At 42.1% G+C, this 13,312-nt stretch overlaps 1 protein-coding gene across 13 annotated transcripts in view; it reads right to left on the bottom strand.

Moving 5' to 3' along the window:
- The window catches only part of cadpsb (Ca2+-dependent activator protein for secretion b), a 58,701-nt gene that overhangs the window by 6,856 nt on the left and 38,533 nt on the right, over nt 1–13,312 (bottom strand). For 3 of the 13 annotated variants that reach the window (XM_053439598.1, XM_053439589.1, XM_053439633.1), the window contains exons 14-19: nt 12,009–12,110; nt 11,844–11,907; nt 11,631–11,754; nt 6,654–6,760; nt 1,542–1,698; nt 1,298–1,439 (exon numbers count right to left, since the gene is read on the bottom strand). In XM_053439598.1, the coding sequence (XP_053295573.1) occupies nt 1,298–1,439; nt 1,542–1,698; nt 6,654–6,760; nt 11,631–11,754; nt 11,844–11,907; nt 12,009–12,110 (696 nt within the window). Of the gene's footprint in view, nt 1–326; nt 489–1,297; nt 1,440–1,541; nt 1,699–4,308; nt 4,318–6,653; nt 6,761–9,304; nt 9,321–10,229; nt 10,299–11,207; nt 11,210–11,607; nt 11,755–11,843; nt 11,908–12,008; nt 12,111–13,312 lie in introns of all 13 variants that reach the window. The other 10 variants (XM_053439555.1, XM_053439537.1, XM_053439625.1 and 7 more) reach the window with 8 other exon arrangements.

Raw genomic sequence — 13,312 nt, 5'->3', positions numbered from 1 at the left:
ATCTCCACACCTCAGCCCAACAGCATGCACGTTAATACAAATGAGTGTTTCAGCCTCTCATTTCAGAAAGCAGAACCCCATCTACTCTAACACCTCAGAGCGCCCTTGGCATGAACATGAACAGGATTCCCTCAGGAGACCAAACGTGCTAAATATGCTTCATTGTTTTGCTTTTTTTGGGGGGTTCTTTGTTACTTCTTCTTTATCAGATGCAGCCACACGGAATAATATGTCCTGCATCCTTTTTTTAAATCTGCGGGCATCTTCATACCAAGGCAGCCGCTGCTTGCTTAACCATTTCTAAAGTGAACTAGTTGAATACACACTCAGAGTCATATATAGCAGCCATCCATGACGGGGTAGAAAAGCTAGGCATTTGTGGAAGGTTAACTGATAGTCCTGCTACTGGCACGGGCAGATTTGGTACTTTGGGAATTTGGAGGTTCACATTTGGTAGATTCACATTGGGCAGATTACTTGTTAAACTCCTGCAGAAGAGACAGACAAAAAGAAAAAAGGTGTCCATAACAGTGGAGTGGGAGCTGCAGAAAAAGCCATGTAACACTCATCATAACAGTAACATAAAGTTTCAAAATCAGGTGGAGACAGTTATGTACAGTAGCACACGTAAAAAAAAAAAACGAGACCAAACAGTACTTATCAAACGACACATGTTATAAGAAAAGACCTGCAGAGTAAAGAGGGCTGGACTAAGGATGCACACATACACTGATTTAACTGCAGTGAAAGGGAGAAGCGATGTAATACTGACAAGAATAAACATAAATCAAAACAAATTTGCTTTAAAATTATTGTTTACATTTATAAATCGTATATATATATATATATATATTTATTGTTTTAATTTAGCAATAAAAAAAATGTAAAAGCATAAATGTGGAAGCCACAAGAAAGAAATAAGAGCAACAGAACAGACTGGAGGCCTTTAGTGTCTGGCAACAAGTCAAAGCACACATTATGGAGGTTAGTTCACAAAACAAAACAGAAACATTGGATGTTGCCCTGACCCCAATGTGTCGGAGAGAGATTGGTGAGACACACACATTAGTCAAAGACTATTTAGAGAATAAATAACCCATTTCCCTCGCAGAAAAAAAGCAGGTTATTCAGCCCACTCTTGGCTCGCTCTTTAGCAGCGAACCTACAGGAAGCCCGGGCGATCATTAAAGCTGCTCAGATTTCTCAGCCTCCACGTCGTCAGTCTGTCATCTAAATATAAAAAGACTTGCATCTCCAACCATCCTACAGCCTGGCTACGAAGGCGGAGGCTCCTTACTTTACAGGCTCCCAGGACTCTCGCTCAAAGCCCTTGTGAATTGACTGTGCGATGGAGGACTCCATCAGATCCACATATCTAACCACCAGAGGAGCATACAGATCCTGAAGGTGCTTGTGGAACTTTCCATTGCACAGATGATCTGTGAGAAAAAAAAGAGAAAAGGAGTGATAAAAATACATGGGAGTGCATAAACACCTGAGGGGCGTAATGAAATAAATGCGAGGCAGGTGCAGGAGCTTACAGTCTGCCCGGAGGAAGTCGTTGAGCAGCTGGAAGAGAGGGAAGCTGTCCCAGCTCTCGGGTGATTGAATCTCAAGCGCGGCGTCCATGTCGATGCCGTAGAGGGCCAGGAAGTTTTCTGCATGCTCCACCATGAGGTCCGTCCACCACGCAAACGCCTAGAGACACAGCAGGGGGGAGAGGGAGCAGGTGAACGAGGAGATGTTAGGGGTAAGGAGACGCAAGGAGGAAAGGAAGAAAGGAGGAACTAACAGACACAACTGGTGCGTGTCGGTCTAAAAAGGAAATAACCTTGTCGGCTTTGTGTATTTTTGAGAAATAGTTCAAAATCACGGGGGAATGGGCTCATTCACTTCCTTCCAGAGAGTTTGGTCTTAAAGCTGGTTTGACTGGAGGATGGACATTATTCTCATGTCAGTCTGTTAAATATGAAGCTAGAACCAGGAGCCAGCTGCTTGAAGCTTAGCATCCAGACTGGAAATAGGGGGAATTGTTTCAATAGCAACGTAATGAACAAGGGGCAAAATGTCCATGGCGAATTATTCTCCAAGATGAGAAAGATGTGCAGCAAAGATGCTTTGATCATGTTGTGTCATTTTTTCAGAGGTCAGTGGTTATATAGCTTATTATTATTAAAATAATTTCGGTATCATTTTTAATGAGAGTGCATTTTTTCCCTCACTGGTTTTGCATTTTCTTAATACCACTGGGCCTGAAATATTATTTTTAAGGGAACCACCACTAAGTCAATAAAAATAAGCTAATTAACTGTTTGTGTATTTGACAGATGCAGAGATGATCCTCATCTAACTCTCTGCAAGAAAGAGAGAAAAGAAAATAAGCCTATTACCTCCAAACTCGTCCTTTAAATATGCCTCATTCCAAATCTGCTGTTTAAATTGAACAGATATAAACGTGGGTTGTTGTATAGTGATGGTTTCATCCTGTATACGTGGGCTCTTTTGTTGGGTATTTCCTTTCAAACATAGTTTCACAGAGAGAAAAGGACACACCATCATACAGTGTGTGTGTGTGTGTGTGTGTGTGTGTGAGTATCTGTGTTTGTGTTTCCCATCCCATCCTCTGACACTGAATCCACAGCTTATATTGATTAGGACTTAAAGTGGGTATTAGTTGTTAATCCATGTTAATACGTGTATCAGGAGAATCACACAGTGGGGATGGCATGTTCGTGCCTCGTTATATATCCGTGACAGAATCTATCAGTTGAAAGGGAGAAGGTGCTTTTTCTCATGCAGATGTGGCGCTCCCTGCATGCTTGTCTCTCAGGGTAAGAGATGAGGGGGCGTCCACCATTCACATCGCTGACAAACCCACGGCCCACGAGATGTGAGATGTGAATGTGACTCATGCACATCTTGGCCTATAGGCACACCGAGGACTGCAGAACACAGCATCTCTTGTGTTTGAAGAGCGTCCGTTCCAATTAGTTAAGTGAGCCTCTGAGGTTCGGCTGCACGTTTTTCCAGCAGCGTCAGGACTTCCTCGCCCTTTGACAGCAGAAGTACAGTAGTTGCTTTGCTGGCAGTCTCGGCTTATTTGCTTATCATTCGGACGAGCACGTTGCCAAGTTCAACAAATGAAGCTTAAAGGGATAGGTCACCGTAAAATGAAAAGTCACTCGTTATCTGCTCCCCGCTCTGCCAGTGGACGGGTGGGTGAAGAGTTTGAGTCCACAGGACACTGGTGGAGTTTCAGGGGTAAACAGCGTTGCAACACAACACAATTAAAGTCAATTGTGACCGATTCTTCAGACTCACAATAAAAACAACAGAAAAAAACACGATATGCCTCCATACTGCTGGTGTGGTGTCATCCAAGTGTCCCAAAGCCCCGACATTCCTATTTGTCTCGAACTGGCGTCATTTACACCGTGTTATCCTCCGAGGGGTGTGTGGCTACGTCCGCTAGCATCTCCACTTTTAGGCTTAAAACATGTTTTAAATCACCTTGTTTGGAGTCGAATATGAATCTCGGGGCTTGCGGACACTTGGATGACACCACACCAGCAGTATGGAGGCATGTTGTGTTTTTTTTCTGTTGTTTTATTAGGTCCGAAGAAATGGTCGCCTTGGCTTTATCCCTTAGACTCCAGAAGGGTTTAGTGGAATCCAACTCTTCACCCACCCGTCCATTGGTAGATAATGAGTGACTTTGCATTTTTTCGGTGAACTATCACCTAAATCTTTTCAACTTATGCTGCATGCTTTCTTTTCTTTTACAAGCTTTTTTCAAGTATTTTTTCTAATCTGGCTTAACCGCCACATGGCCGCCAACCCCTTACTCACCTGTCTACTTACCTGCCCACTCCCAAATATTAAAAAACCCCAAACGGCTTGAAGGTTCTAGTTTTTTGACAAACAGGCAGCAAACAGAGATCTTCTCCATCACATTCAAGGAGAGCAGGGACACTCTTATTAAAAGAAGGGGTCTGTCAACGTTTCTGACAGGTGGGGGGGGGGGGGGGGGGGGGGGCTCAAAGGTCGCCGAGCGGAGCGGCCTCCAACCTTTGACGGTGGTTACGGGACACATTCAGGACCCTGAGAGCTCAGCCAGTGTTCAGCCAAACAGAGTGCTGTGACAATGCAACTGTATCAGGGGACCAATTCCTAGGGGGGGGGTGTACTGATGCTGAGGATGGAGGGGAGTAAGTAGACGTGGGGGGGGGGGAGTAAGTAGACGTTGCATCATCTATTGGACATGCACGGTGCATTGTGGGAAGTTTCTCATTCAACTTGACTACATACCTCTTTTCCCTGCTGGGACAGTCACCAATCATATGACAGTGAGAACACAGGAAGATGTACAGAACAGTAATGTATTTTTGAGGCATTTCGTCAAAGGGTTGGTAAACTGACAATAGACAGCAGAGAGGGATGGAAGAGGAGAAGCCTGGGGGGGGGGGGGGGGGGGGGGAGTAATGCTTGAACAAGTGCGGACTGTGAAATTAACTGTTGGATGGAAGGGGACGGTGGGGGGGGGGGGACAAATGTTTATGGTGGATCAGACTTCAAAGGTTCACATGGAGCATACTTTGGGGGATTTACTGGTTCAGCATGCTTGGAGAGAAAGGAAACCTCTTTATGGCCCGATGAACATGCTTCATGATCACAGTTATGTTGTGCAAGCTACGGTGCCTTTTTTTTTGTATTTTCTTTCGTAAGGCTTCTCAGCTCTACGCCTAGAAAGCCCACCCGCCGGAGCATTACCTATGAGTTCATCCTGAGCCTAGAAAAGGTGCGTCGTGCCAGAGGGGCGCACATGCCAAACAGGGGAGGGGGGGGGTCGTGATGGTGGGACTGAAGAGGAAAAAAGAAATAAAAATACTGTACCGATTGATCTCCAGAACTTGTGACTGCCGCCTGTCAAGCATATTCAGAGAGATACAATAAATCTGCTTTATCTGCATGTTCTACGATCACACTGGATCACCTTCAGATCTACACAACTACATGTTCATCATCAGCTCAGTGTTTATAGCAGCAGATAGGATGCAAAAGGGGGGTGGAGAGTAACTCGAGTGGAGTACTTCATTTCAAATCTTGCGGTTTCTGTACTTTGTTTTTTGTAGTTACACTTTATTGGACCATATGCTAATACTCTAATAGTCCGGTAGGGAACTATTTGGCTTTTGACTCCACTAGACGGATCTGACAGCTTTAGTTATAACTTAACTTTCAGATGTATACATTTATGATACACATTTTTAATTCAAATAATGCTCTGAGGCTCAAAGAGAAAAACATTTATTTACTATAACTATATCACATTCACTCTGTCACTCACAAGGACAAATTTTCGGTGGAATGAGGATTTACATTTTTCAAGTGTATTTCAATGCTTATAGTTGTGTGCTTCTTCTTAAAGGTCCAGTGTGTAAGATTTAGGTGAAAGAGATCTAATTACAGAAAATGAATATAAAATAATCCTATAGATGTTTTCGCTAGTATTTTTCATCTAAATAGTACAAACTGCTGTTTTACTTTATCGTAGAATGTGGCCTTTATATTTAAATACTTTATTATATTTACATTTGAAGTGGGTCTTCTCTGGGGGGATGCCATGTTCATTACAGTAGCAGTAAACTGGACAAACTAAGAACCTTTTGAGTTTTTATGACAGCTGAAGGCTACCACAGGTTCTCTTTCATGTTTGGACAGGGAGGGTGAGGTGAAGGCTGTCCAGCTGCAACGTGCGACTTCACCACTAGATGTCTCTACATTCTACACACTGAACCTTTAAGTGGGATTGGGAATGCAAGACTTTGACTTGAAATGACCTCTGCCAAGGATGTTTTGTTTTCACGCCTTTTAGTTTGTTTGTTTGTATGTGTGTGCATAAGCAACATTAAACAACTGAACCGATTTCCATGAAACCTGTTGGAAGGATGTGATATAGGTCAGAGAATAACTTTCGATGTGAATCTGGATGTTTTTCAATATTATTACTTTTTCGCAAGAAATATTTCATTGATCTGGTTGAAAAAAACACAGGCATGTTTAGTTAAATGATTTGATAAGTGTGGGAAATTGGTGCAGCTTGAATTTTAGGGGACAGTTGGGCCTTGGCGGAGGAACGAGCTCTACTGAAGGAGCTTTAGTTGTGTATAGTCATATTAATATTTGTTGTTCTAAATGTGGCCAAAGGGAAACTTTACTCAACATTGAGAGCAAACAGAAGCCACGAGTAACTTTCACCGGCCTGTTTGACTGTTTCCTACTCTTTGTACTGGAGTACCTCAAATAATATATTACCATATGCCGCCTTGTTGAACTCTGAACCGTGATCAGAGGAAAGGACCACACACATTATAAATGTCCTGTCTAATTTACAAACTCTGCTAAAACATAGCGCTCTGATTCCATGTAGCCATGGTCTGCCGAACACCAATTAGAGCTCACTTAAATTCAATTAATCTCCGAAAGTTTTTTTTTGCTCTTTTCGTTAACCATAGATGAAAGCAGCTTTATTTATAGAAGGCTGATAATAGGACTAACTCCCTGCTGTGACGCGGAGTGAGATAAGAGTGAGAGTAAAGAGGGAGAGTGTTTTGAGGAGGAGGGGAGGAGAGGAGGAGAGGGTTCTCACTCACCTCCGCATGGTGCTCCTGGTTCTGCTGGAGGACCTCTATGACTAACTCCGCCAGGCGAATTGTTTCCTCCAGCTTTTTGGCAGGCGTGACTAAGCGGCCTACGTTCTCTGAGACAAAAGGATGAGGGTGAGGGATGAGTGGTTAGTCAAGCACAGAGAAGGATTCCAGGGGGATTTTTTTTTTTTTTTTAACGACTATTCTGAAGAGTTTTCCTGTCTGTGTATTTGACCGTTTAATAAAAGTACAAACACAGCACTTACACTGTGATGTTCACAAACCAAACCCCCTAAATAAGTCAAGCGTGTCGTCATTTACATGCATTTTTAGGCTACGTGACATAAAGCAACAGAAGTGATGTGTTTGTAGGATAATCAGATTTATGTCGGAGGAGTATCAGGCACAGGAATAGTGGCGTTGGGATGGAGGAGCGATGTAGCATCAGAAAGCATGCATAGTGAAGTGGTACTGAATAAGCCATCTGTGTAAGGAGCTGCCGCATGCTGTGGTCCAAAAACCCTCACTGAACACACACTGTAAAAATAATTCATCACTTATGAAACATATTTGTTTCATAATCTACAAAATAACATTTACAGCCATTTTACAAGAAATGCAAATCCTTTTAAAGAAAATGTGTAGACATTACCATTTTATAATTATGATTAATTTCATCTTATTATATAAATACAAGACCGACATGTTTTTCTTGAGTCATCAAAACAAGTCTTACTCATTTCAGCATACTGCCTGCGGTGGTTGGTTCACTAGATGCTTAAAATTGTTCTTCCCTTAAAAATATCTATTCAAAATAGCACTAAGTTAATAAATCAATTGATTAAATGACCTAAATGTCTTTTAATGAATTCTTTTTACAGTGTGATGATGTTGAATCTGTCATCGACTACGATTTTGTCCTATTTTCCTTCACTTAGCTGCTGATTTTTCTCTTTAACTTGCAAAAGCTCCAGATCACTTGGTTGTACCTCTGTTGACAGAATGATCAGCTAAGACAGTTACATGTCGATGAAATGGGAATATTCAAGGTGCACGACTATGTTGAAATGACGAATGTGTATAATCTGAACATGAAACCGAATGGCTACACAAATTTGAAATCAAAAGGACATAAATACACAACTTTACATAAAACATTAGCGCTCTTACTTAGGACTTCAGGTCTGACTGGGGGTATTTGATCGTTCTCAACATTATTTATTCCTTTAAGTTTCCTTAGTTATTTGAACTCAGGCCAAATCCATAATTTCATCTATTTTGGGGTCCTAGCTGTAACTGCTAAATAAAACCTAATTTGTCACTTTAGGTTAGGCCTTCAGTTCTCATGTAAGGTTTTTCATTGGGATTGAAATCTGAGATATCTAAAGCTTGTACTTCAGCCACTGTCTTCAGGGACATATAATCGACACTAATGGATGGATCACATGGATTTGTGTTACAGTAACTATATATCCTGTGGTCATAATGTCCTGGACAGGACGGCTCTGAGAGCACATCTGTGAAGACATGGATCAGGGTTTGGTCTAGAAGGGGCAGCACAGCTCAGCTTCATCAGCGCAACAGAAGAAATAATAATCAGAAACAGTTTGGAGTCAATCCATTAAGACGTTTAAAACTATAAAAAAAAGAATACAATATTAAATGCGTCTACTTTGGAATATTAAAGGGCCAGTTCACCAAATTTTCAAGCAACATAACACAAGTTAAACAAACTGTGTCACTTTTCCCCGGTGGAAACGTGAGCCACGAGCATAGTTTCAGTTTATCTGCGTTGATCTGGATATGTTTTCATGTCTAAAATCACCTGATCTAAAATAGATTAGGCTTTGTTTGATTCATTCAGCTTATCTAATTATACTTTTTATTTGTGTTTCAACTAAATGTAAGACCACTTTCACCTAAAGGACAATTAAGTTACATTTTATAGGAGGTGAAAGTTACAGTAAAACCAAAACTATCTACATGACTGTACCACTTGAGAATGATTTTTTTTTAGGTTTGTTTATTTGTTTGTTTATGGTGGATTATGGTGACACTGACACTTTAAATATCGATTTGAAATATACGACATTTAGAAAATGTATATAGGTATGTGAAGGAACAATCCTTAACTGTGTATGAGGTTTATATTGGATGTTGCTTATGTCCTTTTCTTATTTTCTTTTTGATTTAACCTTTAACAAAACATAAACTGTATTATTTTTGTAAGAGATTGTATTACTCTATAATTGTTCATGCAAAAATGCAATTTTAGATTATTTTCAGCAATTTACACACATTATTCTTATTTAAAGTGAATACTGGATTAAATCTGAAACACTATTGTTAGATATTAACTTAAAAAATATATGTATATATATGTTATAATATATAGTAATACAATCTCCACGGTATGTACTTCCAAAAATAGATATTTAAAACAGAGCAAGACATTTAGGTACTTATATTAATGTGTATAATCAGTGTGTATAACATACTGTATGAAAGGCTATGCTACAGGTCAAGTGTGTGCATACATGCATATATTGTAAATCTATTAAGTATATGTGTGTGTGAGGGGGTGAGGGCTTAGGGTCTGTGTGTATTTGCATGTATGTGTGCACTGTGGCTAAACCACAATCTAAACATGAGTTCACCTGGATCCTTTTGATCCTTTTGACCTTTCTCAACTTCAGCGAGAGAAAAGGGAGAGAAGAGATAGAGAGGAGATGTTTAGAATTAGCAGGGTTCTGGGATTATTATCATGTTACAGGGGGGGAAAGCTCAGAGTTGTTATCCATCACCATGTGACCCCCGCAAAGAATCTGCTGGGACCTTTTCAGCTCCAGGGACTGAGGTTTCTAGGCAACAGACACAACGTCACAAACATGTAATAAAAAACAGAAACACTGAAACGTCACCCTGTGGAAAATTGGAAATTAAAATTGTGATAAGATGTTTGTTAACAAACAGACAGAAGCTCAGACTATCGTAAACAGATAAGGACACACGGACGGCTGTCAGGAGCATAGACAGGACACACTGAGTGACTTGAGTTGAATCAAGGGGAAAAGAACACAAACAGGAGCTGTTGCATTGGGATATGCTACCCTGTCCTCCTCATTCAATATCTCCTTCCCTATCTCTGGTGTCACAGTGTGAAAAGAAGCCTACCTGTTCAGCACAGCACACCACTGAGACATGATCAGACCAAATGACTGGAGGAGATAACAATGTAAGCAATGTAAAAATGCATTCAAGTCAAAGGAACGGGCATCCAACCAAAAGAAAGAAGCTAACAGACCAGACTGCTCATTCATGTCCATCACAGACAGATGGTGCTAAAAGAAGGACCCCGACTGATTCAGTGTGGTACTGCTCAGATCTCTCGGCTGGTGCGCTCCCCACTCACTCTCACAGACAAAAGGCACAGATAAAACAAGCATGGCAGGAGCAACATCTCTGAAGAAGAGAGGATAGGCAGAGGGTGGTGGTGGAGGGGGGGGTGGGGATGAGGTGAAAGAGGAGGAGGAGGAGGAGGAGGAGGAGAGAGGCTGGGGAGAGGATGATGAAGGTACTCACGGATGGTTAAATCCATCACTTGAGACGCCAAGCAGAAGACAGGGTGCTCATACATTTCCCTCTTTTTCCCTATAAAAAAGGATTGGGGCATGCAAGAGGCTGGGGTCAGAGGTGGGTAGGAGAGAGGTCAGAGGCTGATGGGAAGAGGGCTGTCCAGGTGAAACCGGTATTGTGCCGGACAGGAGGCCCTGCGGTAAAGTCACATGTTCGGTTTGTTTAGAACCAGGTGCCTCACGAGGACAGTGGGAAGTCAATTCACATGGTATGGCAAGATAGTAAGGTTTAATTCCTTAGTATCTTTAGCACCCTGGGGGATTTCTTTCAAGGCATAAACAACATCAGAGTTTTCTATAAGCAAAGTGCATGTTGATGCATTTGATGAATATATAGGAAGAAAAGACAGCAGGGGAGAATAAGACATTATATAATGTCTTGTCACTTTTTTTTATATGAAATCCATGCCAATAAAGAAAGGCCATGTTGTTATGTCTCGAAGCACATGCAGATGTCTGATGCTGGTTTGTAGGTGTTCAATCCCAGCATTCCTTTGGTTCAGAGCCACTTATCACGTAGTCAAACAAATAAGGTGATAACTGTGGCGAAGCCAACGACTGCGAGCGAGGAGAGAAAAGCAGAGCAGACAGGGAGGGACAGGGAGTGGAAGACAGTGGTCTCCACCAAGAACAGAAGACAGAGGGGACAGGAGAGCTGCGGGGAGGGGTTGTTGAGGGGCACGGGCAGCGTCAGCTGGAGGAATCAGAGAGGTAACAGCTACGGTAAGGTAACGGGGGGGGGGGGGGGGGGGTGTGTGCATCGACTGGAATCTGGATGTCAGGACATTCAGTTAAGCTGAACTCACAGTCCAATCACCGGGCGCCTGAGGGCCAGGACACCACACAGTCTGAATTGGCACAATGAGAGATCAGCACATCAACAGATTTCAGGGCTTTGGATTTGAATGCATTTTTACTCACACACCTCTACACAAAAGCCAACTTGACCTACAGAACAGCACAGAGCTAAAGCAGGCCTGAAACAAAGGAGAGAGTTATTGGACTGAGACAACAAGTGCCCGACACTGTCACAAGTAATTTGGGATATGGACACAAATATACCGTTATACCAAATTCACCACGTGTAGAGAAATATATGACAAAGTCAAAGTGACAAAAACAATCTTATTATAATACTGCAGTAGAAACAGGGACACATGTTTAGAATATTAAAACGTGTCTTTTCCTGTTTTACTTCCACACACAACCAGTGACTGAACACTTCAATCTGAAACCAGACAAAGTGAGAGCATACTTTAATGACCACTGTCGTTGTTTTGATAATTACATCGTTAGGAAATTCCCTCCTGCACTCATTATCTGACGTGGGCTCGTGTGTTTTGTTTACCTTCAATTTTAGCATATTCTTTAATCCGCTCGTAGTTGAGCTGAGCAGCCTGCTCCAAACACTTGCGGATAACTCCTTTAACTTCCTCTGGTGGGACTGGGGTCACGATGTCCTTCATCAGGACCTAAACAGGGAATGCGTGAGCGGGGTCTATTGCATCACACCCGTTATTTCACTGAGCATAAAATGTTTCTCTTTGTTGAATTTACAAACCCTCTCCAGCAAGGATAAAGTGGCCTTCAGTGCACCCTCTGGACGACCGAAGGGGAAAAAATATCTAAAAAGAGAAGATGCAGAGAGACAAGGAATGAGCAGTGAGAAAACCCCAGTGGGCACAAGGTTTTGTGACTTGGGGGTAATGTGCAGTTTGTTGGTTACCTGAAATGTACAATCTGGTTTTCCAAAATCACACGCAACCGCTCCTTGATGTCTTCGAAACGCTCCTTCTCATCCACTTTCACCGTGCTCAGCCCGTCTGGCCTGCCGGGATCACAAGCACAGACGTTAAGCCCACTGAAACCGGACAGAGGTTCAACTTCTCAACGGGTAAAAAAGGAAGAGCACAGTGGCTAACGGTTTATCAGATCCCCCCCCGGGAACTGACTGCAAATTGTCGTTTGAGTTCCCTTTGTGTTACGTGTGCAAGAAAATGACAGCTTCTCACCTTTTGGGCCCTTGACAGAGTGGTATTTTGGAATCCTTAGTCTTTCTAAACGTGAATGTGCGTACTCGCTTAGAGGCCGTGCGAGGATCGGGGCTTGGGGAGCTCTTTGGGGAAACGAGGGTCTCATAGCCCAGCGGCCCCCAGTAATCGCTGCCCTCTCTGACTTTAACGCACGCATGGGAGGATGAATAATATGGACAGTAAGAGACTATGGCAACAAGAACAGAGAGAAAGGAAAACAAAGAAAAATGGTAGAAAACAAGAAAACATATGTGGAGATACACAATCGATTAACAACGTAACATGGAACACAGAGAAAAAATAAACAACAACATAAAAGCAACAGAACATAAATCAGAACATAAATATGGACAAATTAATTGAGATGAAGGACATATAAAAAGGTGTAGGATGCTTCTGATGAGCCCGACTCTGTTCTGTTCTCGCCCATTGTTTATAGAGATTTAGTGCATCCCCCTCCTCAGTACAGTCTAATGTATAAGACATATCAGTCTATCGCTTAATAGAATGGAATGTGCTGGTATTTCATGTTGTGTGATCTTAATGGAGACATATGATGCTTTTTCAATTGTTCTCGTTCTTCTACAGTGTTATAAGTTTCTTATATGCTCCTGAAACTCCATGTCAGTCGTTTGGTCGATACTTCTGCTTCATCGTGATGTCACTTGATTGTGTGACACCAAACTTTGGCTGATCTCTATTAACAGCTTTTCCTGCATTTGAATGCAAACTAATTTACAACAAAAAGGAAAGTCAGTGCATGTTGGTCTTTGTGTTCCGTCTCTTTTGCTCTCCACAATGTTTCACTGCGGGCAGCCACTGCCTGCTTAAATGTGATTGGTCAAACAGATTCTGCACATTGACACACACAATCTGTTTATAGAGATAAGATGTCACGTTACATGACTATGATGATCATTGCCATAATGCACGCCCCCCTGTCTTAAAGAGACAGGAGCAAAGTATTTCTGACAGATGGCTAGAGAGAAATACAGCT

The sequence above is a fragment of the Pleuronectes platessa genome, chromosome 2 (assembly GCF_947347685.1).
Source record: "Pleuronectes platessa chromosome 2, fPlePla1.1, whole genome shotgun sequence".
Classification (NCBI taxonomy): domain Eukaryota; kingdom Metazoa; phylum Chordata; class Actinopteri; order Pleuronectiformes; family Pleuronectidae; genus Pleuronectes; species Pleuronectes platessa.
The sequence above is the reverse complement of the archived record's forward strand: the minus strand, read 5'-3'. Positions and strand labels throughout refer to the sequence as shown.